General features: G+C 40.4%; 1 protein-coding gene and 1 non-coding gene across 2 annotated transcripts in view; both read right to left on the minus strand.

Moving 5' to 3' along the window:
• LOC115213935 (ribonucleoside-diphosphate reductase large subunit) overlaps positions 1–1,621 on the minus strand; it is a 33,797-nt gene extending 32,176 nt beyond the window's left edge. Inside the window, exons 1-2 of the mRNA XM_029782934.2 lie at positions 1,466–1,621; positions 1,087–1,175 (exon numbers count right to left, since the gene is read on the minus strand). Coding sequence (XP_029638794.1) covers positions 1,087–1,175; positions 1,466–1,499 — 123 coding nt within the window. The 5' untranslated portion in view covers positions 1,500–1,621. The remainder of the gene's footprint in view (positions 1–1,086; positions 1,176–1,465) is intronic.
• An 8,316-nt stretch (positions 1,622–9,937) lies between these two features.
• Trnae-cuc lies at positions 9,938–10,009 on the minus strand. The gene has a single exon. It is a non-coding gene; the product is annotated as a tRNA-Glu (tRNA).
• Between the last annotated feature and the right edge of the window lie 12,069 nt (positions 10,010–22,078).

The raw sequence follows: 22,078 nt of genomic DNA on the forward strand, positions 1-22,078 counted from the left end.
AATATCCAGAGTCCGCTTTCCTATTGTTTCCGTTGTTACCCAATGTCTTTTCCCGCCCTATTCAATTACACCCGTCTTTAACAACAGCTGATAGTAAATGCAAATCATATTTCTAAGTTATTAATCTCGTAATTAAATTCTGTTGTCCCTGGAATCAAACTTTCAAGTCCTTGCAAACGATGCCAGCAATTAAGAAGTTAACCATTTTGGCGGACTTTCGGAATAGGTGTGCCGTTATCTTTTAACTGTGAATCAACTCAGGAATAATTTTCTCATCTGCAAGCGTTAACTGCATTAACTCCTTATAAACACACAACGATGATGTATTTCGACGGTTTAATTCTGCGAGGCGAATATTTGGCGGAATTCTGGTTTATCCACAAGTAGCAAACAAAGGCCAACTAGAATCAGCCGCCAAATCAACACCAACTGTTTTAAACAATACAGAACACATTAATTGTACTGCTACATACATATTTAAACTGAAGGTGGGGTGATCACGATTTAATTCCAATTTAATACAATAAGCTTTAGTCTGCTAACCACCAGACCGAATTCCTCTATCGACCAGGCTACAACAACCATCCACTGAAAACGGAACAAAACACAGAAGAAATCTTTGTTTTCTCTACACCGGACAAAATATCACCTAAAAATTGTTAATAAATACATTAAAATATTCTTTAAAATTGTAAAAAGAAGGGAGGAGTGCTAACCAACCATTTCTTTATATATATATAACATATATGAAAATAAAAGAGTAGAAATGTAACAAGTTCGAGGCTAAATAATAATGGAAATAAAAGATCGGAGTTCTAAAAATGACCAAGATTCTAATAATGGTCAGCTTGTTCGTCTTCTGTCAATTATTCCTTTGTTGATGAGTTTAGCATGAAATCAGATCAAATTGTTTTTGTTAACGAATAAAAAGGAACAGAAGGGAAAAAGCTTGAAATCGTAACGGGACTTGCAAGCTGTGAATGGAATTATAATAGAGAAAATAGAGGCATAACTACAGCTAGAAACAATAATAATTAAATAAATCTAATTTCTCTAATGTTAAATATAAACAAAATATTTTAATACCGGTCGGATGAAGTCCATATTAAGATTATAACATAACTTCTTGATCCGAGATGTGATTTTGTCGAAATGGATATCCTCTTTGCGCCCATCTGAAAACAAAGATTTTTTCAATTAAAAAGAGTTTGCATTAAGGTTTTTCGAAAATAAAAGAATGTAATATGTTTCTGTCAGATTTTTTCTTTTTGTATGACAAAATTTATGTATTTTTTTTGTTTTTATCTTAGGCCGGGCAACTTAAGAAGTTGTTAATTCTGACAGAATACACAACAACGATTCCCAGTTGAATAAAATAAATATATATATATATAGGTACTGACAAGTACCATATATAGATGGGTGTATAGATGAAATAAAGAAGGTGCGTTGGGATGATACAAACCTCTTTTAACAACATATAAATGCGGAGAATTCATGTTGATTGCTTGAAGAGAACTGACAGCACAAAACCTGGCAAGTCAGACAATTGTGAACAACTGAATAAGCGCCAAACACAAAACGGCGGGTAAAAAGAACACAGCGGTCACGGGATCAAGATCGCAGCGATTTCATTGGTCAATAGTTACCAGTTATTGAATAAGAACACAAGTTGTTGTTTTGGTTCAAACTTAGACGAATGATTGGCATAAAAAAAATAAACATTTTTCATTTAAAAATTGCGAAGGCGCACTACACGCCGTCTCAAAAGTATGGGTTGTCGTAATTGCGTATTAGTGAACAGGATTATTTTTCTCCTGCTCGGTGAGTGTGAAATGAGGATTCTAGGTTCAGCCACACCTGTACAATTCTGTCTACATACCTATTTCTTTACTACCCACAAGGGGCTAAACACAGGGGACAAACAAGGAGAGACACGCGGGTGAGGTCGATTACATCGACCCTAGTGTGTAACTGGTACTTATTTAATCGACCCCGAAAGGATGAAAGGCAAAGTCGACCGCGGCGGAATTTGAACTCAGAACATAACGGCAGACGAAATACCTATTTCTTTATTACCCACAAGGGGCTAAACACAGAGGGGACAAACAAGGACAGACGCGCGGATTACATCGACTCCAGTGCGTAACTGGTACTTAATTTATCGACCCCGAAAGGATGAAAGGCAAAGTCGACCTCGGCGGAATTTGAACTCAAAACGCAGCGGCGGACGAAATACCACAAAACATTTCGCCCGGCGTGCTAACGATTCTGCCAGCTCGCCACCTAATTCTATCTACATACCATGAGGTAAACTTCGATAACGGAGATTATAATGAACGTGCAATTAAGACAAATCTCCCTCCAGAAATATTTGATATCAAGAAAGAGAGATAACTGCAAAAATATTAGAAGATAGTAATGAATCGTGTCTCTAAATCAACAGATGACATCAACGGACATGTTTCAAACTTATTAGATCTCATCAGTAGAGGATTTTCTATCCACCTGATAAAACTTTACATGTCATTAGTATTTTCTTTTATATTCTTTCATTGTTTCAGTTATTGCACTGTGGCCATGTTGGAGCATCACATTGAAGGGTTCAAAGTCGAATAAATCGACCCCAGGACTTATTTTTCCGTTTAAGTTTGGTACTTTTTCTATCCGACTCGTTTACCGAACCGTTAAGTTACGGCGAGGTTAACAAACCAACACCGGTTGTCAAGTGCTGGGGAGGGTCAAAAGGGAGACAGAAAGGCACATACATACATACACATACATACACACACACATACATACATACATACACACACACACACATACATACACACACATACACACACACACACATACATACATACATACATACATACATACATACAAGGTTAACAAACCAACACCGGTTGTCAAGTGCTGGGGAGGGTCAAAAGGGAGACACAAAGGCACATACATACATACGTACATATATACACACACACACATATATACACACATACATACACACATACATACACACACACATACATACACACATACATACATACATACATACACACACACATACATATATTTTAAGCCCCGCTCCAAGAGACGTCTCATGTTGATGGAAAATCCGAAAATATGTCTACGAAGTTTAATGAAAAGATGTTTATAATATATATTCCGTTCGTTGAGATTAACGTAATTCGAAATCTAAACTATTCCTGGATTGTATAAATGAAATCCTTCCTTTTCACTGATTTAATAAAAAGAAATGACTTTGCCAGTTAATTGCCGAATTTATTAAAAAAAAGAAAACTTCGGTTAAGATAAATAAAAAGTACACGTCACTCTATCCCGTTAAACGATTAATATAAACGCGGTAAAATTAGTAATGCTGGTTTAACTTGATTAACCACAAAGGGGGAAAGTGTCCATCGAAAACGCCCCTCAGAGAAAACACCAAGTCAATAACAAAGGTGCTCGGTGGCCTGGGAAGAAAATTTTCTAAGGGAGTGCAAACCCAGGTTCAAATTTTTTTATGAAAAAAAGTGGATTTTTCAATGTTAACATTAAAACAAATGCGGGTATAATAATAATAATAATTTTTATTATTATGTATTAAGTAATTGAAGTGCTTGGATAGCGCTGGTGAAGAAGCTATCCTGTTGGTCACACAATTTATCGACCCCGAAAGGATGAAAGGCAAAGTCGACCTCGGCGGAATTTGAACTCAGAACGTAGCGGCAGACGAAATACCTATTTCGTTACTACAGGCAAGGGGTTAAACACAGAGGGGACAAACAAGGACAGACATTATGAGGGATGGCTGAAATGTTGATAGGCTGAGCAAGACACTCTCATGGAATGTGACCAAATGAAGTTCATTTTTTAATGTGGTTCCTCTCTCATTGTCCACACACTTCCATAAGTAATGTTGGTCAAAATGGTCATCAACAGCAGATAAGACGTCATCATCACAGTGATGCTGGTGCCCAGCCGAGTGTTTTTCTATGTTGGGAAACAGAGGGAGGGGTAATCAACCAGTTCAAAGCCTGTCACGCACAGCAACCATTGAAACCAAGGGGTTGTGTGCTGAAGCATTGTCCTAATGAATCAAGACCCCATCCATCAGTTTTTTCTGGGTGTTTGGTCTTGATAGCCTTTCATAACTGACCTTAGCAAGTTGGCATTGAACTTTCCATTGATGGTTTGATCATTTTGAAGATAGTCAATAAACACAATATTTTTTTGCATTAGCGTATAGTATATGTAATAATGTGAAATACATTTTGCATATTTCTGCATGATTTTTCAGGATGATTTTAATATAAGCCTCTCCCTTAGAATAAGCCTTAGTTGAGACCGGCAGAGAGCCCCTTCGTATTGGTTCAGACCGCTTTGTTGTGGTGTGTTCAAACCATCTTTTTTGGCGGCTAAAAATAATGACGTCACAAAATCTATCCTGGAGTCCCTTTCATAACCCAAATATTCTTTTCTACTCTAGACACAAGGCCCGAAATTTGGGGTGAAGGGACCAGTCGATTAAATCAACCCCAGTTCGCAACTGGTACTTAATTTATCGACCCCAAAAGGCAAAGTCGACCTCGGCGGAATTTGAACTCAGAACGAGAAGACAGACGAAAAACCTATTTCTTTACTACCCACAAGGGGCTAAATACAGAGGGGACAAACAAGGACAGACAAACGGATTAAGTCGGTTATATCGACCCCTGTGCGTAACTGGTACTTATTTAATCGACCCGGAAAGGATGAAAGGCAAAGCCGACCTCGTTGGAATTTGAACTCAGAACGTAGCGGCAGACGAAATACTGCTAAGCATTTCGCCCGGCGTGCTAACGGTTCTGCCAGCTCGCTGCCATGGACATCTTCGATGATAAAAGAAATTTACAATCCACAAACAGTCAGACTGAAATTTTAAAGAATTTTCAAGGTTGTACGGATTTTAATACTCTCTTTTACTTGTTTCAGTCATTTGACTGCGGCCATGCTGGAGCACCGTTTTTACTCGAGCAAATCGACCCCGGGACTTATTCTTTGTAAGCCCAGTACTTATTCTATCGGTCTCTTTTGCCGAACCGCTAAGTGACGGGGACGTAAACACACCAGCATCGGTTGTCAAGCAATGCTAGAGGGACAAACACAGACACACAAACATATACACACACACGCATATATATATATATATATATACGACAGGCTTCTTTCAGTTTCCGTCTACCAAATCCACTCACAAGGCTTTGGTCGGCCCGAAGCTATAGCAGAAGACACTTGCCCAAGATGCCACGCTGTGGGACTGAACACGGGACCATGTGGTTGGTAAGCAAGCTACTTACCACACGGCCACTCCTGCGCTTTCTATTAATAAAAGTCACGTAACTACAACTAATTGATAAGTGGCTTCCAGTTTAGATTCGTTCTTCATAATTTCACATTCTCAGAAAAAAAAAACATACATTCGGTTTTAATTTCATTTTCTAGGGAAAGACTCGTTTTTCTAAGAAAACATTTTTATTTTGTCGGGTACGAAGTTACTTTGACATTTAGAAAGATTAACACATCTTAAATAGGCTACGTAAATCACTCCGCTCTCTCTCACATATAATAATAGCGTACATTATAAGTACTGTAATTCTTCGCATATCGCGGGTGTTACATTCCAAAACCCTCCGTGATAGGTGAAAATCCGCGAAGTAGAAACAATACTATGCTGTATATTTTTTTATTATTATTTTTATAATTTGTATGTATTTATTTTATTATAAATGCAAAAAACACCACCACACACTCGACTCCCGAGTTCCGTTTTCGGATCTTTTCGCTTTGACCGGCAGATTTTTAAGATAATTTTCTTTGTAACTAAACACGTCATTGATTGGTTGAAATTGCCGAAATGCAAGATAATAAACAACAAATAGCTTACAAACTACAGAATTTTCTCGAGGAAGCCAAGAGAAAAAGATGTTTTATGTAACACATTCTACCAGTATACGAAGTTTAAAAGTGTTTAGTTACAAAGAAATTATTTTTAAAATCTGCCGGTCAAACCGAAAAGATCCCCGTTTTCCGTACAGTATGTACGATTCTTTATTTACTCATCTACGGTACTCTACGTATTTTCTTTTAGTATAATTTAATTAATGTATTATACAGTGCAGTACTCTGCTGGGATCTTTTCGGTTTGAACGGCAGTTTTTTCTAGCGGTGTCATATGAAATTGTCACCCATAATTATGACCCTAGTATCGATCTATTGCATTTCAATCTATTTTAGGGTTAGGATTGGGGGTAGGGGTAAGGGTATCTTTTTGTCTTCACAAATGTAAATAAACCCAATCTGTTTCTTAAACGAGGGACATATTCATACGGCACAGAATGTTTTTTACCTCAATAGACGTCAGTGATTGGTTGAAATTGCAGAAATTGAAGAAAAAAAACAACAAATATTTTACAAACTATAGAATTTTTTCAATAAAGCCAAGAGAAAAAGATGTTTTATAAACACATTCTGCCAGTATACGAAGTTTAAAAGTGTTTAGTTACCAAGAAATTATGTTAAAAACTGCCGTTCAAACCGAAAAGATCCCTCTGCTGTATTTTTATTAATTAATTAATTAACTTTTAAGCATGAAAATGCTTATTTTACCATAGAAATAATTAAAATCTAAAATATATAAATATCTATCATCCGCAGAAACCCGTAATATACTGAAGAGTCTGCGATTTAGATTTACATTACATTAGCCAGAAAAATCCGCGATGTTCTGAGAGCGCGGTAGGTGAACTGCGATATGGCGAGGGATTACTGTACTATTTTTTATCGTTTAAACAGCATCCAGTAGAGGGACCCTGGCTAGGAAGTTCCAGGGTTTTGAGGAGTGCGGACCACCTCTTAACCACTATTGTTCCTAGGTCTACTCTAACCCGGAGTAGTAACACCTGTCCGGGTCCGTGCTTTAGGTTAATTAGCATGTGGGGGAAGAAAGTCCAAGCACAAACTCTCAGTGCCCAGCGAAAGAAAAAAAGTCAGCCCCGACAGCTGATTAAGGAGCGAAGTCCTTCGCGCGGTCTGTCACAATCTACTACCGTTGCTGACACAGATGAGCTGCTTCACTGCTTCGCTTCGCTTAAATATCTTTTTCTTGTTGCTACGAATAACGACATTTTTGTGCATTGGTTTCAAATTTTGGCACAAGCCCAGCAAATTTGGCGAAGGGTTTAAGTCTGTTATATTGGTCCCAATCTTCAACTAGTGCCTACATTATCGACTTTGAAATTATGAAGGACAAAGTCAACCTCGGCAGTATTTGAACTCAGAATGTAAAGACAGACAAAATACTGTTAATTATTTTGCCCTGCGTGCTAATGATTCTGTCGGCTCGCCGCCTTAATAATAACTGGGGTCGATGTAATCGACTGAACCCCTTTGCATTTGTTTGTCCCTTCTATGGTTAGCTCCCTGTGGGCAATAAAGAAAAACATTTTGTAGGGCCAAAGAAAAAGATTCTAGAAGATTAAATCACGCGATGGCTTGACGCTAATTGGTCGCTTAATAGACCGATGGTTTGCTCGTGATGTCTGACCGCATATTTGGGGATTAGGTTTCGAATTCCTGGTACAGTTTTATCGCATCTTCACGCATGACTTTCTGGGGTTACACTTTACACACACCAGCATCGGTTGTTGAGCGGACAGACAAATAAACACATACATACATACATACATATATAATTTCAGCAAAAACAATTAAGATTCAAATGAATATGGTACTTAACTTAGATGCACCAAGATTCTTTATGGTATCTCTCTCTATATAAACGGCAGTTTGTCTGTGCGTTTTCTGTGTGTCTGTTTTCTCGTACCCTCACTCTGACCACGGCTTTCAACCGATTCTGATGAAACTTGACACACACATAGCCCAATGTCATAATTCAAAACTAACGCAGCGAAAATTTTGAAAAGTTCCCCCAGTTCTGAAAAAAATCGATAAATTCGACATGGGGTCGCAACTCCACCTTTTTTAACTCTCAAAAAAAATTTACCATCATTTTTTTTCCATTTTTTTGCTATTTTTTGGCTATAACTCTCTAAAAATGCTTTATAGTTATTTCCCTTACAAACCTGAGCAACGCCGGGCGATACTGCTAGTTAACCATAAAATTATGTGGGGTGATTATAACCAAGAAAAAAGCAACAAGAATGGATCGGTAGATTAGTACAATTGTTTCATACTAAAAACATTTAATTTCAAGCTGCAAATATTACAAATCATATATAGGTTTTCCATATATTCTTAGAGAGTGTAAATATCCTTATGTGGAGGCGCAATGGCCCAGTGGTTAGGGCAGCGGACTCGCGGTCGTAGGATCGCAGTTTCGATTCCCAGACCGGGCGTTGTGAGTGTTTATTGAGCGAAAACACCTAAAGCTCCACGAGGCTCCGGCAGGGGGATGGTGGTGATCCCTGCTGTACTCTTTCACCACAACTTTCTCTCACTCTTACTTCCTGTTTCTGTTGTACCCGTATTTCAAAGGGCCTGCCTTGTCACTCTCTGTGTCACGCTGAATATCCCCGAGAACTACGTTAAGGGTACACATGTCTGTGGAGTGCTCAGCCACTTGCACGTTAATTCTACGAGCAGGCTGTTCCGTTGATCGGATCAACCGGAACCCTCGTCGTCGGAACCGACGGAGTGCTTCCAAATATCCTTATGAAGTTCTAGGTTTGAGTTCCATGAATCTGAAGTAAGATTCCAAGCAGACTTTATATGTTTTCCAACAATACAAAGTTTTTAAAAAATGATTATTAACATCCCAGAGAAGATAAATCTACTCATAAAAATGTGGGTATAAGTTCCAAGAGGCATGAGGAAAGATGCTGGTCATACCACGGTTAAGTTCGCATCTAACTGTTGCAGACAAAATTCTATAGTAGTAGCAAGAAAGACAGCGGGGTAGGTTTGGCTCTACCCCGCTGTCAACAAAATCTGCGGCGGGGTATGAAACTGTACTTATGCCTTTTTTCAATAAAAGCTAACGTTTATTTCCGTTACATTTTTAAAGGAAGTGGTTAACGGATTAACGAAAATAACTTTTCGATTAACGGTGCCCACGCAGACACATACACACACGCACACACACACATACGCACACACACACATATACATATTCATATATATATATATATATATATATATATATATATATATATATATATATATAGAAATATTAAAATTACTAAGTCTCTCTAACGGCAGCGTTACTGGATATTTGTAAGATATTTGTTGTTGTTTTTCTTCAATTTCTGCAATTTCAACCAATCAATGACGTCTATTGAGGTGAAAACATTCTGTGCCGTATGAATATGTCCCTCGTTTAAAAAAAGATTGGGTTTATTTACATTTCTGAAGAAAAAAAGATACCCCTTACCCCCACCCCTAACCCTAACTCTAAAACAGATTGAAATGCAATAGATCGATTTATATATATATATATATATATATATATTATATATATATATATATATATGCATATAACTGTATGCATATATGTATGTGTCTGTAGTGACACGTTAAACTACCCACCATCGCTTGATTTGTTTACATCCACATGACTTAGCGGTTCGGTGAAAAAACTGATAGAGTGAATACCAATTAAAAAAACTGCAAGTAATGGGGTCGATTCGTTTGGCTACTATCCTTCGAGGTAATGCCCCACCATGGCCGTAGTCCAAAGACTGGGAAAAGATAAAGGATAATGTCAGTATATGGGTCTAGATACCAAAGAGAAAAAAAAGCAGTCTTTATCAGATTATAAAGTACGAACAGTGCAAAAGTAAGAAAGGCAAGCTACTCCGAAAATTGGGTTCGTTAGATGCTTACTTAAGAAGAAACTTAAAAGGAATAGAAAATTAACTTCGTGAGAAAAAAAAAGACTTTCCCAAGCGGGGAATCGAACCCCGGCCGCCGCGGTGAGAGCGCGGAATCCTAACCACTAGACCACTTGGGATGTCGACGACAGCTGGCTTATTTTACTTATATATATTGTATCCTCGTGTGTAATTAGTTTCTTTTTCATTTATTAATTATTTTTAACACTTTCAACTTTTAAATTCCAATTTCTGACACGATTGTGTATATCGTAAGAGTGAGAAATTAATCGGTTTAAGAAATAATTAAGGAATTATTAAGGTATATATTAACAGAAGATTTATAGGACGTCGCTTGTGGTGGTCACCTATTTTATTACGTATCTATGGTGATCATTGCTATCATCACTGGTCTTGTGCCAAAATTTGAAATGATTATTATTATTATCATTATTATGCATAATTACAGCTATGATGATATCCAATATACAGTAAAAATAAAGCTAAGTGATAAATTAACCGGGAAAAGAATTTTTGGAGGGTATTCGGATTTTAGAATTTGATATTGATCTTCGGATTACGACCTTAATATCCGATGGGATCGAAACATTGACACAAGGTATTAGGTGAAAAAAAAAAAAAAATGGGCGATCTTTCGTCTCTAGTAGACCTTTCCGTCGATTTCCGTAAAAATTTTTTTTTTTTTTTTACATATGGGCTTGCGGGAACTTTTGAAGTAATATACATACATATACACATACACCGAGTAAAAAATTTCAGTTATCTCTTTCTTTCACACATTACTCTGTCTCTTCACACACACTAACAGAAGCACTTCACTTACACAACATACTGTCTCCCACACCCCATCAAACACACACACACACACACATGTACATCAATGCTCCCATGCACGGTAACTTCAAAAGAACTTCCCTCGTCATACAATCGCTTTCTCTTAGTCTCTTTCGCTCTTATTACTTCAAAAGTTCCCGCAAGCCCATATGTAAAAAAAATTAAAAATTTTACGGAAATCGACGGAAAGGTCTACTAGAGACGAAAGATTGCCAAAAAATGAAATTACGGAATGAGGGGACGCAATATAAAAATACTAGAATTTTGAAAAATTGCCGATTCCGAAACTAAGTCTTGTAGTTTGTTGTTTCACGTCAGATAAAATGTGATCGATGAAACTGACGATCAAAGGCTTTCCAGCCGTGACTGTCCTGTCTTGTAGGAAACCCGGGATCATATTAATATCCAACGCATCCTTAGACAATGGGGTAGAAATTGAGGGAACTTGGCTGCATTTCTTGGAAGTCTGGTGCTAACCAAGCGTCTAACCACGGAAATAATTTGGAATAAATCTTTACTAAGAAATTAATAATTACATTTATTTTTAGGATGAATTTTTGTTAAAGTCAAAAACCAAACAAAATTAACAACATTGACGATTGAGTTTTAATTTCTGACATATTTCCCAATTAATATACGTTCGCAAAGGTCAGATTTCTGCTGCTGTTTGTAGAATGTCGCGAATAAAAATGTTTAATAATTTAATAGTCTTATGCACACATATCTGCACAGGAGAATTAAAAATTATTGCCGATTTTAGCAGTTTTGTAACTTCTTGCAGAACCCCTGGACTGTACTCGCGGAACCCTGGTTGAAAGCCACTGATCTAAGTACTGGTATTTTATCTTCGAGGAGAAATGGTATTTCGGCAACGGTCAAAATCTCCTTTCTTATATTAGTAATTAAAATTTACCAAACAAGCAAGAAAAAAAATCTCAGGATAAAAATAAAAATCGCCGGAGCTCATGTTCGTTAGGATCCGTCCTGTATATTAGAGTCCCAGGAAAATTTAGATGTGAGTTATCTGGTGGTACTGGCAACAGCCACGCTTGAAATAGTGTTTTTTTACGTGCCACCTCCACAGGAGCCAGTCCAGCGGCACTGGCAACGACCTTGTTCGAATGTTATGTTCACATGCCACAGGCACAAGTGCTAGTAAGCGACGCTGGTAACGATCACGCTCAAATGGTGCTTTTTACGTGCCATCAGCACGGAAGCCAAACAACTGCTCTGGCAGTGATCCTGCTCAGATGGGGCTGTTAGCGCTCCTCTGGCACGGGTGCCAGTCATTGAATTTGGTTCAATTTCGATTTTCACTTGCCCCAACAGGTCTTTGCAAGCAGAGTTTAGTGTCCAATGACGGGCTTCTTTCAGTTTTCTTGTACCAAAACCACTCACAAGGCTTTGGTTGGCCCAAAGCTACAGTAGAAGACACCTTTATGTATTTATAAACATTGTGTTTCTCTTTTCATCTCTCCTAGGTAACAATTAAATCTATTTTGTTCGCATAAAGCTGCACTGGGGGCGTGGCTGTAAGGCACAAGTGTGGCTGTGTGCTCTCCAACCACATGGTTTCGGGTTCAGTGCCTCGGTGTGGGTCTCAAAAGTCAGTTTTTGTTGACCAGGAAAAATTACATGTGAAAAGACAGGCAACATGTGTATATGCATGTAGTACCACCTGTCCTATGCAAACACTATTGTCCTTTTTTTTTTCCAAAAGTGTGCACATCTGTCAGATTGAAACTCATTTTGGACAAATGCACAAAGATGCAGCCCTTGTTTGTTTGATTGTGTCCTTGACCAAATTTGTTGCCACATTTGTTGTAAAAAAAGTCAATAGCAAGTCACAGTAATGTAGGTATTTAAGAAATTCTACATTATTGATAATAAATGAAATACTAACGGTCAGATGTTCACTTACTTCTTGCAGGATGTTGCATGAACACCACAAAACAACAAACTTTATTGATCTTCTCAAATCTATAATATAAAACTTTAACTTCAATCCTTAGTTGTTTTGAAAACAGGCAAACTTTTATTGTAAAATATATAATTACAGGTGTGGATGTCAGGTAAGAAGCTTGTTTCCCAACCACATGGTTCCAGGTTCACTGCATAGCGTCTTGGGTAAGGGTCTTATTCTATAGCTTCAGGCTGACCAAAGACTTGTGAGTGGATTTGGTAGACGGAAACTGAAAGAAGCCTGTTGTGTGTGTGTGTGTGTGTGTCTGTATTTGTCCCCCACCACTGCTTGACAATGGGTGTTGATGTGTTTACATCTTAGCAAACTTAGCAGTTTGGCAAGAGGGACTGATAGAATAAGCGCCAGACTTAGGAAAAAAGTAAGCAGTGGCGTCAGTTCATTGAACAAAAGAATTCTTCCAGGCAGTGCCCCAGCATGGCCACAGTCAAATGACTAAAACAAATAAAAGGTAAAAGAATCATGCAATTAACCAAACCTTCTTAGAATTTCTGGCCTTTTGCAAAAATTTGAAAGTATTGTTGTCATACAATTTGATGTGACATTATTCTCGGGTCTGTAAGGGTGGCTCAGATGGTAACCTGCTGAGCAGTAATTCATTTTACTGACAAATTTTATTGATTCAAATCCTGCAAATCAGCTTTGACATTTTATTTTATCTCACTGTTGTTCAGCAGAAAATGTTTAGCTGTTCCAATGCATCATCTTGGTGTGCTTAGATACAAATTATTTTTATGCAATAAGCACCATCGAACGTGGCTGATGCCAGCGCCGCCTAACTGCCGTCCATGTCGGTGACACGTAAAAAGCACCAACCAATCGTGGCCGTTTGCCAGCCTCCTCTGGCCCTTGTGCCAGTGGCACATAAAAAGCACCCACTACACTCTCAGAGTGGTTGGCGTTAGGAAGGGCATCCAGCTGTATAAACACTGCCAGATCAGGCATTTGATGGAATCTATTTTCTGTACATTTTTAGAATTAATTGAACCTGAGCACCTTCCACACACAAAAACTATTTTCCCTGTTAACCTTCCTCTGATATTGCTACACCTCTTATGTATCATATATAAATTTGTGTGTGTGTGTGAGTGTATAAATACTGTAGTATATCAATGGCTGCCAATTGGTCTTCGAAATAATTCTATTTTTTTCCTTGTATCCTATAAACTAAGTGAAAACCCCATTGTTGTCGTCACGGCCCATTACAGTGCTTGGGTTTTCGTCAGTTGGTGACTTCTTGACTCTGTATAAACTTCATCATCATCATCATTTAGTGTCCGCTTTCCATGCTAGCATGGGTTGGACGGTTCAACTGGGGTCTGGGAAGCCAGAAGGCTGCATCAGGCCCAGTCTGATCTGGCAGTGTTTCTACGGCTGGATGCCCTTCCTAACGCCAACCACTCCGTGAGTGTAGTGGGTGCTTTTTACGTGCCACCCGCACAGGTGCCAGACGGAGCTGGCTAACGGCCACGATCGGATGGTGCTTTTTACGTGCCACTGGCACGGGGGCCAGGCGAGGCTGGCAATGGCCACGATCAGATGGTGCTTTTTATGTGCCACCGGCATGGGGGCCAGGCGAGGCTGGCAATGGCCACGAACAGATGGTGCTTTTTACGTGTCACCGGCACAGAGGCCAGTCGGGGCGGCGCTGGCAACGGCCACGATCAGATGGTTCGCTTACTTGTCACTGGCACTGGTATCATAGCCGCAATTTCCATTGATGTTGATTGACTTCGATTTTGGTTCTGCTTTCTGACATCTGATTTGATTTGGTTTGATTTTCACTTGACTCAACGGGTCTTCACAAGTGGAGTTTTGTGTCCCAAGAAGGAAAGGTATGTATAAGTCGACTGGCTACATACCAGGTAGAGGCCACGGGTTATGGTCTCACTAGTCTTGCCAGGTCTTCTGCGCACAGCATACTTCCATAGGTCTCGGTCTCTAGTCATTTCCTTGGTGAGACCTAAAGTTCGAAGGTCGTGCTTCACCACCTCGTCCCAGGTTTTCCTGGGTCTACCTCTTCCACAGGTTCCCTCAACTGCTAGGGTGTGGCACTTTTGCACACAACTATTTTCACCCATTCTCATCACATGACCATACCAGCGCAAACGTCTCTCTTGCACACCACAACTGATGCTTCTTAGGTCCAACTTTTCTCTCAAGGTACTTACACTCTGTCGATTATGAACACTGACATTACACATCCATCAGAGCATACTGGCTTCATTTCTTGTGAGCTTATGCATATCCTCAGCAGTCACAGCCCATGTTTCACTACCATGTAGCATGGCTGTACGTACACATGCATCATACAGTTTGCCTTTTACTCTGAGCGAGAGGCCTTTTGTCACCAGCAGGGGTAAGAGCTCTCTAAACTTTGCCCAGGCTATTCTTACTCTAGCAGTTACACTTTCAGCACACCCACCCCCGCTACTGATTTGGTCACCTAGGTAACGGAAGCTATCAACTACTTCTAGTTTTTCTCCCTGGAACATGGTAGAAGTTGGTCACTGCACATTTTCAGTGTTTATTGCTCCTGAGCATCTGCCACAGACAAAAACTATTTTCCTAGTTAGCCTTCCTTTGACATTGCTGCAACTCTTATGTGTCCATAGCTTACACTTGGTGCACCTTATAGAGTTTCTACCTACACCTTTTTTACAGATCGAGCAGGGCTATCTACCTGAAGGCGTTTGTGATTGGTCTACTTTCCTACTTATTAGGACTTTGGTTTTGGCTAGGTTGATTCTAAGGCCCTTCGATTCTAATCCTTGCTTCCACACCTGAAACTTCTCCTCCAGTTCTGATAGTGACTCAACAATTAGAGCAAGGTCATCAGCATAGAGGAGCTCCCAGGGGCATCCTGCCTTGAATTCCTCCGTTATTGCCTGGAGGACTAAACCTTGGTGGACCCCAACCTCTACCCGGAATTCTTCACTGTACTCGTTGCCAACCCTCACCTTACTAGCAGCGTCTCTGTACGTGGCTCGCACAGCTCTCACTAACCATTCATCTATCCCTAGTTTCCTCATTGACCACCAGATAAGGGATTGGGGGACCCTGTCGAAGGCTTTCTCCATGTCAACAAAAGCCAGGTACAGGGGCTTATCTTTGGCTAGGTATTTCTCCTGCAGCTGTCTTACCAGGAATATAGCATCAGTAGTACTTTTCCCTGGCAAGAACCCAAACTGCATCTCATCTAAGCTAACTCTCTCTCTAATTAGTTGGGCTATAACCCTCTCCGTAACCTTCATTACCTGATCCAGCAGCTTGATACCCCTGTAGTTATTTGTATCTAGGGCGTCACCTTTTCCTTTGTAGCAGTTGACTATTATGCTGCTACACCAGTCATTGGGTATGACTCCTTCGTGTATCACCTGGTTAACTATATGGGTGACTAGGCTATAGCCGACACCACCAGATATTTTGAGCATCTCTGCAGTAATTCCTGATGGGCCTGGGGCTTTCCCTGTTTTCATGCTTGTAATTGCCTTAACTACTAAGGAACTGTCAACTCGGATTGCTGGTCCCTCTGTTGGGTCGACATTCAGCAGACTCTCTTTATCCCATTCATTTTCCTCATTCAGCAACCTTTTATAGTGGCATCTCCAAACCTCTCTCTTTGCATCCTCATTTAGCACAAGTGAACCGTCATCCTTGCGAACACATTTCTCTCCTACCACATCACGATTCTCAAGTCTTTCATCCTCACGGCGCAGAACATTGGCAAATTTTTTTTTCCTTATCTGCTTCCCCTCTGGCTAAATACACCTGCCTCCTAGCTTCCCTTCTGGCAGTCTGATACACTACCCTACTACCACCGTTCTTCCAGTCCTTCCAAGCCTGTTTCTTTTGTCTAATAGCCCTGTCAACAATATTGTTCCACCACGACGTTATTTTGGGTCTTGAGGGGACTTTGCACCAGCCACAGATCTGGCCAGATGCTTTCAGCAGGTTGTCCCTCAGAAGCGTCCAGTTGTCTTCTACCCCATGTGTAGCTATACCCCCTTCTATTTCATCAAAGGCTTCAAGTAACACGTCTCTAAATCTCTGTCCATTCGCAGGGTCTTTAAGCTTCCAGACCCTTCTTCTCCATGTTGGTCGTCTTCTAGTCGTCCTCTTAGTCCTGATCCTAAAGTCACTAACTACCAGTCTATGTTGTGGGGTACATTCTTCGCCTGAGAAGGTTTTGGCATTTATAAGCAGCCATCTTTCCCTTTTTCTGGCAAGGATGTAGTCGATTTGGCTAGTATGCCGGCCCGATCGGTAGGTGACCAGGTGGCTTGTCGGTTTCCTGAAGTTAGTGTTGCAAACCATAAGACTATTCGCATCGCAGAACTCCAGCAGCCTGGTTCCCTCCTCGTGGCGGGAACCATAACCGTAGCCTCCATGTACGCCATGGAAGCCCCCAGCATGTCGTCCAACATGCCCATTGAAGTCACCAGCCACAAAGAGAAGGTCCCTGTCGTTCGTCAATGAGGTGGTCTGCAGTAGGGTGTCATAGAAACTGTCTTTCTGTCCATCGGGTAGCCCTGGCTGAGGGACAAAGGCCGATATAATGGTTGCTAATCTATGATGAAGCACTATTCTAATCTTAAGTATTCTGTCACTTACTCTGATTACCTCAAATACCTTATCTTCTTAAGTATTCTGTCAATTACTCTGATTACCTTAATTATATATATGTATGTAGCTGCGTTTAGTTACTTCGGATGTTTTTGAAATCAAACTGAGTGATTAAGAAAAAGTATGTTAGAATAAAAACGTTAGTCTTTGACTGAGCAGTCAAAGGGAGCGAACTCCGGCGAAAGCTTGATCATCGTCTTTGCTTCTGTAGGAGCGACTGACGACAGTCTTTCGGTATTAGTAGACATAGAAGGCGGCGAGCTGGCAAGAATCGTTAGCGTGCCGGGCGAAATGCTTAGCGATATATCATCTGCTGCTATGTTCCGAGTTCAAATTCCGCCAAGGTCGACTTTGCCTTTCATCCTTTCGGGGTCGATTAAATAAGTACCAGTTACGCACTGAGGTCGATATAATCGACTTAATCCGTATGTCTGTCCTTGTTTGTCCTCTCTGTGTTTACCCTCTTGTGGGTAGTAAAGAAATAGGTATTAGTAGACATAATTCACCCACTTTTCCAGCTTAACCCTCTTATCTATGTCATGAGTGAACGTTGTGTGGGTGACTGACCTTGTCTACTAATACCGAAAGTTTGTCAGCAATCCTTCGGCATTGGTACACGACTTCATTCAGCCATCACAATCTTCCCTCATGATATAACGATGTTAGGCTGGAAAAACGAGGGTGAATGACATCGTCTTGCACCAACACGCTGTAGACCAATAGCGAAGGATCGCCCAACTTTTATCTTTAGGCCTTTCAACATCGTGTGTGTGTGTGTGTGTGTGTATTGGCTGTGTGGTGAGAAGTTTGCTTCCCAACCACATGGTTCTGGGTTCAGTCCTACTGCGTGGCACCTTGAGCAAGTGTCTTCTACAATAGCCTCGGGCCAACCAAGTGAGTGGATTTGGGAAACGGTAACTGAAAGAAAAACTGTATGTATGCATGCATACATGTATGTATGTATGTATGTATGTATGTATGTATGTATGCATGCATGCATGCATGTATGTATTTGTGTGTTTGTATGTATGTATGTATTTGTGTGTTTGTGTTTGTCCCTCCCCCCTCGCTTGACAATCGATATTGGTGTGTTTGCGTCCCTGTAAGCTGGCGGTTCGGCAAAAGAGACCGATAAAATAAGAACTAGGCTTAGAAAAAATAAGTCCTGGATAGATTTGTTCGACAAGAGGCGGTGCTCCAGCATGGCTTCAGTCAAATGACTGAAGCCAAAGAAAACACAACAACAATATCCATCTCTAGTGTATCTCGAACACAGATCGATATTAAACATACAAATGCACTTTCTCCTCTCTTATGATAGAAAATTGTCAACTAAGATTAGTGGAGGAGAAAGAATTAGTTATCGATGTCGTTATTGTATGAAGTGTTGAAGGCGTGAGCTGGCAAGGATCGATACCGTGCTGAACCAGATGCTTTGCAACAATCCTTCTTGCTTTGTGTTTTGAGTTTGAACTCCGCCGAAGTCGACTTGGCCGTTGATCCGTTGGTGTTCGATACAAAATAAGTACAACTGGCGCCCTTCTCACAAATTTTCAGGCTTTATGCTTTTTAGCAGAAAGAAATAATTGTATGGATGATGATGATGATGGCATTGTTGGTGGAAGGTTGGTTTGTGGTGCTCAGTGTTTTATAGGTTGTGAGTTCGATAAATCATTACATGCGAGAATATTGATTTTAACGTAAATGTTATCAATATCATTTAATAAGTTATTTCGTCTACCGTTACGTTCCGAGTTCAAATTGCGCCGAGGTCGATTAAATAAGTACCAGTTACGCACTGGGGTCGATGTAATCGACTTAATCCGTTCGTCTGCCCCCCCCTCTATGTTTAGCCCTCTGTAGGCAATAAAGAAATAAATATTTAATAAGTGGAAACTACCCTGGTCTGCCTCAAGCACGGGAATAATCCTTTATGCTATAGTCACAAGGCCCGAAATTTGGGGGAGAGGACAAGTCAATTACTTCGACCCCAGTACTCCACTAGTACTTTACCGACCTCGAAAGGATGAAAAGCAAAGTCGACCTCGGCGTAATTTGAACTCAGAACGTAACGGCAGACGAAATACCTATTTCTTTACCACCCACAAGGGGCTAAACACAGAGGAGACAAACAAGGACAGACAAACGGATTAAGTCGATTATATCGACCCAGTGCGCAACTGGTACTTATTTAATCGACCCCGAAAGGATGAAAGGCAAAGTCGACCTCGGCGGAATTTGAACTCAGAACGTAGCGACGGTCGAAATACCGCTAAGCATTTCGTCCGGCGCGCTAACCATTCTTTTTTAGACGTTATTGTGGGTTAAGGGAGATTTAGCTACTATTTCTAGTAGGTCGAGAAACTGACTTTTCTTCCTGTCATTGTATATATCATCTTACTAACTTCGGGATAGTTTATGTTTGGCATATTGAGAAAAAAATTCTCGCCTATGGTAAAAAGTGTAAAAAACACTCTTGTCAGCTCAGTGGCACCTTCTCTCGGACCCCTAGTCGATAAAAATGCCTTTTACACCTTTTATTATCGGCGAGAACCTTTTTTTTCGCAATAAACTGCAGTGAAATTGCCTTTAATTGCTTGACGATACCCCTATTAATTTACCGCACTGCCTTGTTGCCATGGAAACAAAGTTGCCACTTCCGGTATGCCGACAATGGAGGCTTCCGCTTGGCTAAAAATTACATAATTTTAAATGTTTGTAACCTTTTTTTTTATTATTATTATTTAAACAAACATTTCGAGAAAAACAAATATTATTTCCGCCATACTAATTGTAGAAAAAAATGAGAATAAATCGGGTGGAAATTTGAAATACTTGACGCGGTTGGAAGGTCCTAAATATTTACTGAATACAGAATATGGTAGTGTGAGTGAGATTGTGTTGTCGGGGGTGTGTGTGTTAATTGGTGAACGCAAGATGAGTCGTCGGGTCCGCCAACTCTTTATTTATAAATGGCAAAGACTTGTTTGACGGGTGCGACATTAGTATTATTACGTTTTCTAACTACCACCTCTCCCGCCACCCTGCTGCTGCTGCTGCTACTACTATTAGTATTAATATCACCACTACTACTACTACTACTACTAATTATACTATTATTACCACATCCACCACCACCACCACCTAACCCCCCCTCCTTTGCTCCTGCCATTACCTCCAACGCCGCCGACGCTACCACCCACCACCGCCGCCGCCACCACTACCACTGCTACTACTACTACTACTACTACCACCACCACTACCAATACTACTACTACTACTACTACTACTACTACTACTACTCACTACTACCACCACCACCACCACCACCACTACTACTACTACTACCACCACTACCAATATTACTACTACTACCACTACCACCACTACTACCACCACTACTACTACTACTACTACTACCACTATTACTACTACTACTACTAACACTACCAATATTACTACTACTACTACTAACACTACTACTACTACTACTACTCACTACTACCACCACCACCACCACCACCACTACTACTACTACTACTACTACCACTACCAATATTACTACTACTACCACTACCACCACTACCAATATTACTACTACTACTACTCACTACTACCACCACCACCATTAGCGATACAACAGCTACTTTTTGCTGCCGTCCAATGAAATAGCCGCTTACTGATCACGTGACTTGGATAGAGACCTCCACCCTTAAATCGAAAGACGAAGATATTACGAAGGGTTCCTTGAATGATAATTGTTGTTGCGAGGGTCACGCTACACCCGAAACGAAAAATACAGTAAAGGGTAGAAGGAATTGGCGAGATGGTAGGGGTGGGTGGGCATGGCTGGAAAAGCTTTGACCATTGTTTTTTTGTTCGATCAACTTAAACAGTAACATCCGTTGCAATTCTTTTATGACAAACTACCACCGCTACCTACACTACTACCACAACCACCACTCACTACTGTCACCGTCACTTCTCTGTACCATTACTACTACTACTACATCCACTTCTACCACATCTACTACAAACTACTACTACTACTACTACTATACTACTGCTGCTGCTGCAGCTACAAACTTCTACTATTACTACAAACTACCATTAGTACTACATCACTACTGCTAACTTCCATACTACCACTGCTGTTACTACTACTACTACTACCACCACCACTACTGCTACTACCACCACCACTACCACTACTAATACTACTACTACTACTACCACCACCACTACCACTACTAATACTACTACTACTACTACCACCACCACTACCACTACTACTATTACCACCACCACCACTGCTACTACCACCACTACTACCCCACCCCACCCCACCACCACTACTACTACTACTACTACAACCACCACTACTACTACTACTACTAACGCTACAAGCTCCTAGTATTACCACAAACCACCATTAGTACTACACCACCACAACCACAACTGCTACTAACCTACTACCACTGCTGTTATTACTACTATACTAAAATTACTACTACTACCACCTCTACTACTACTACTACTAACTCCCTTACTATAAATAGTATTATCATGTTTCACTCGTATTGCCCCCCCCCCACACCCCCATCTACCTTATGATCTGCTTCTGAAGTTTGCATTGAGTCAATTGCAAACTGTTGTTTTGTCCCTGCAACATTATTTCTAGGCATTCGGGGTAGCACCGAGATGAGAAAGCGGGTGGGAAGGGTTCCACGTTTTAATTATAGACTTT

The sequence above is a fragment of the Octopus sinensis genome, linkage group LG7, assembly GCF_006345805.1.
Source record: "Octopus sinensis linkage group LG7, ASM634580v1, whole genome shotgun sequence".
NCBI lineage: Eukaryota > Metazoa > Mollusca > Cephalopoda > Octopoda > Octopodidae > Octopus > Octopus sinensis.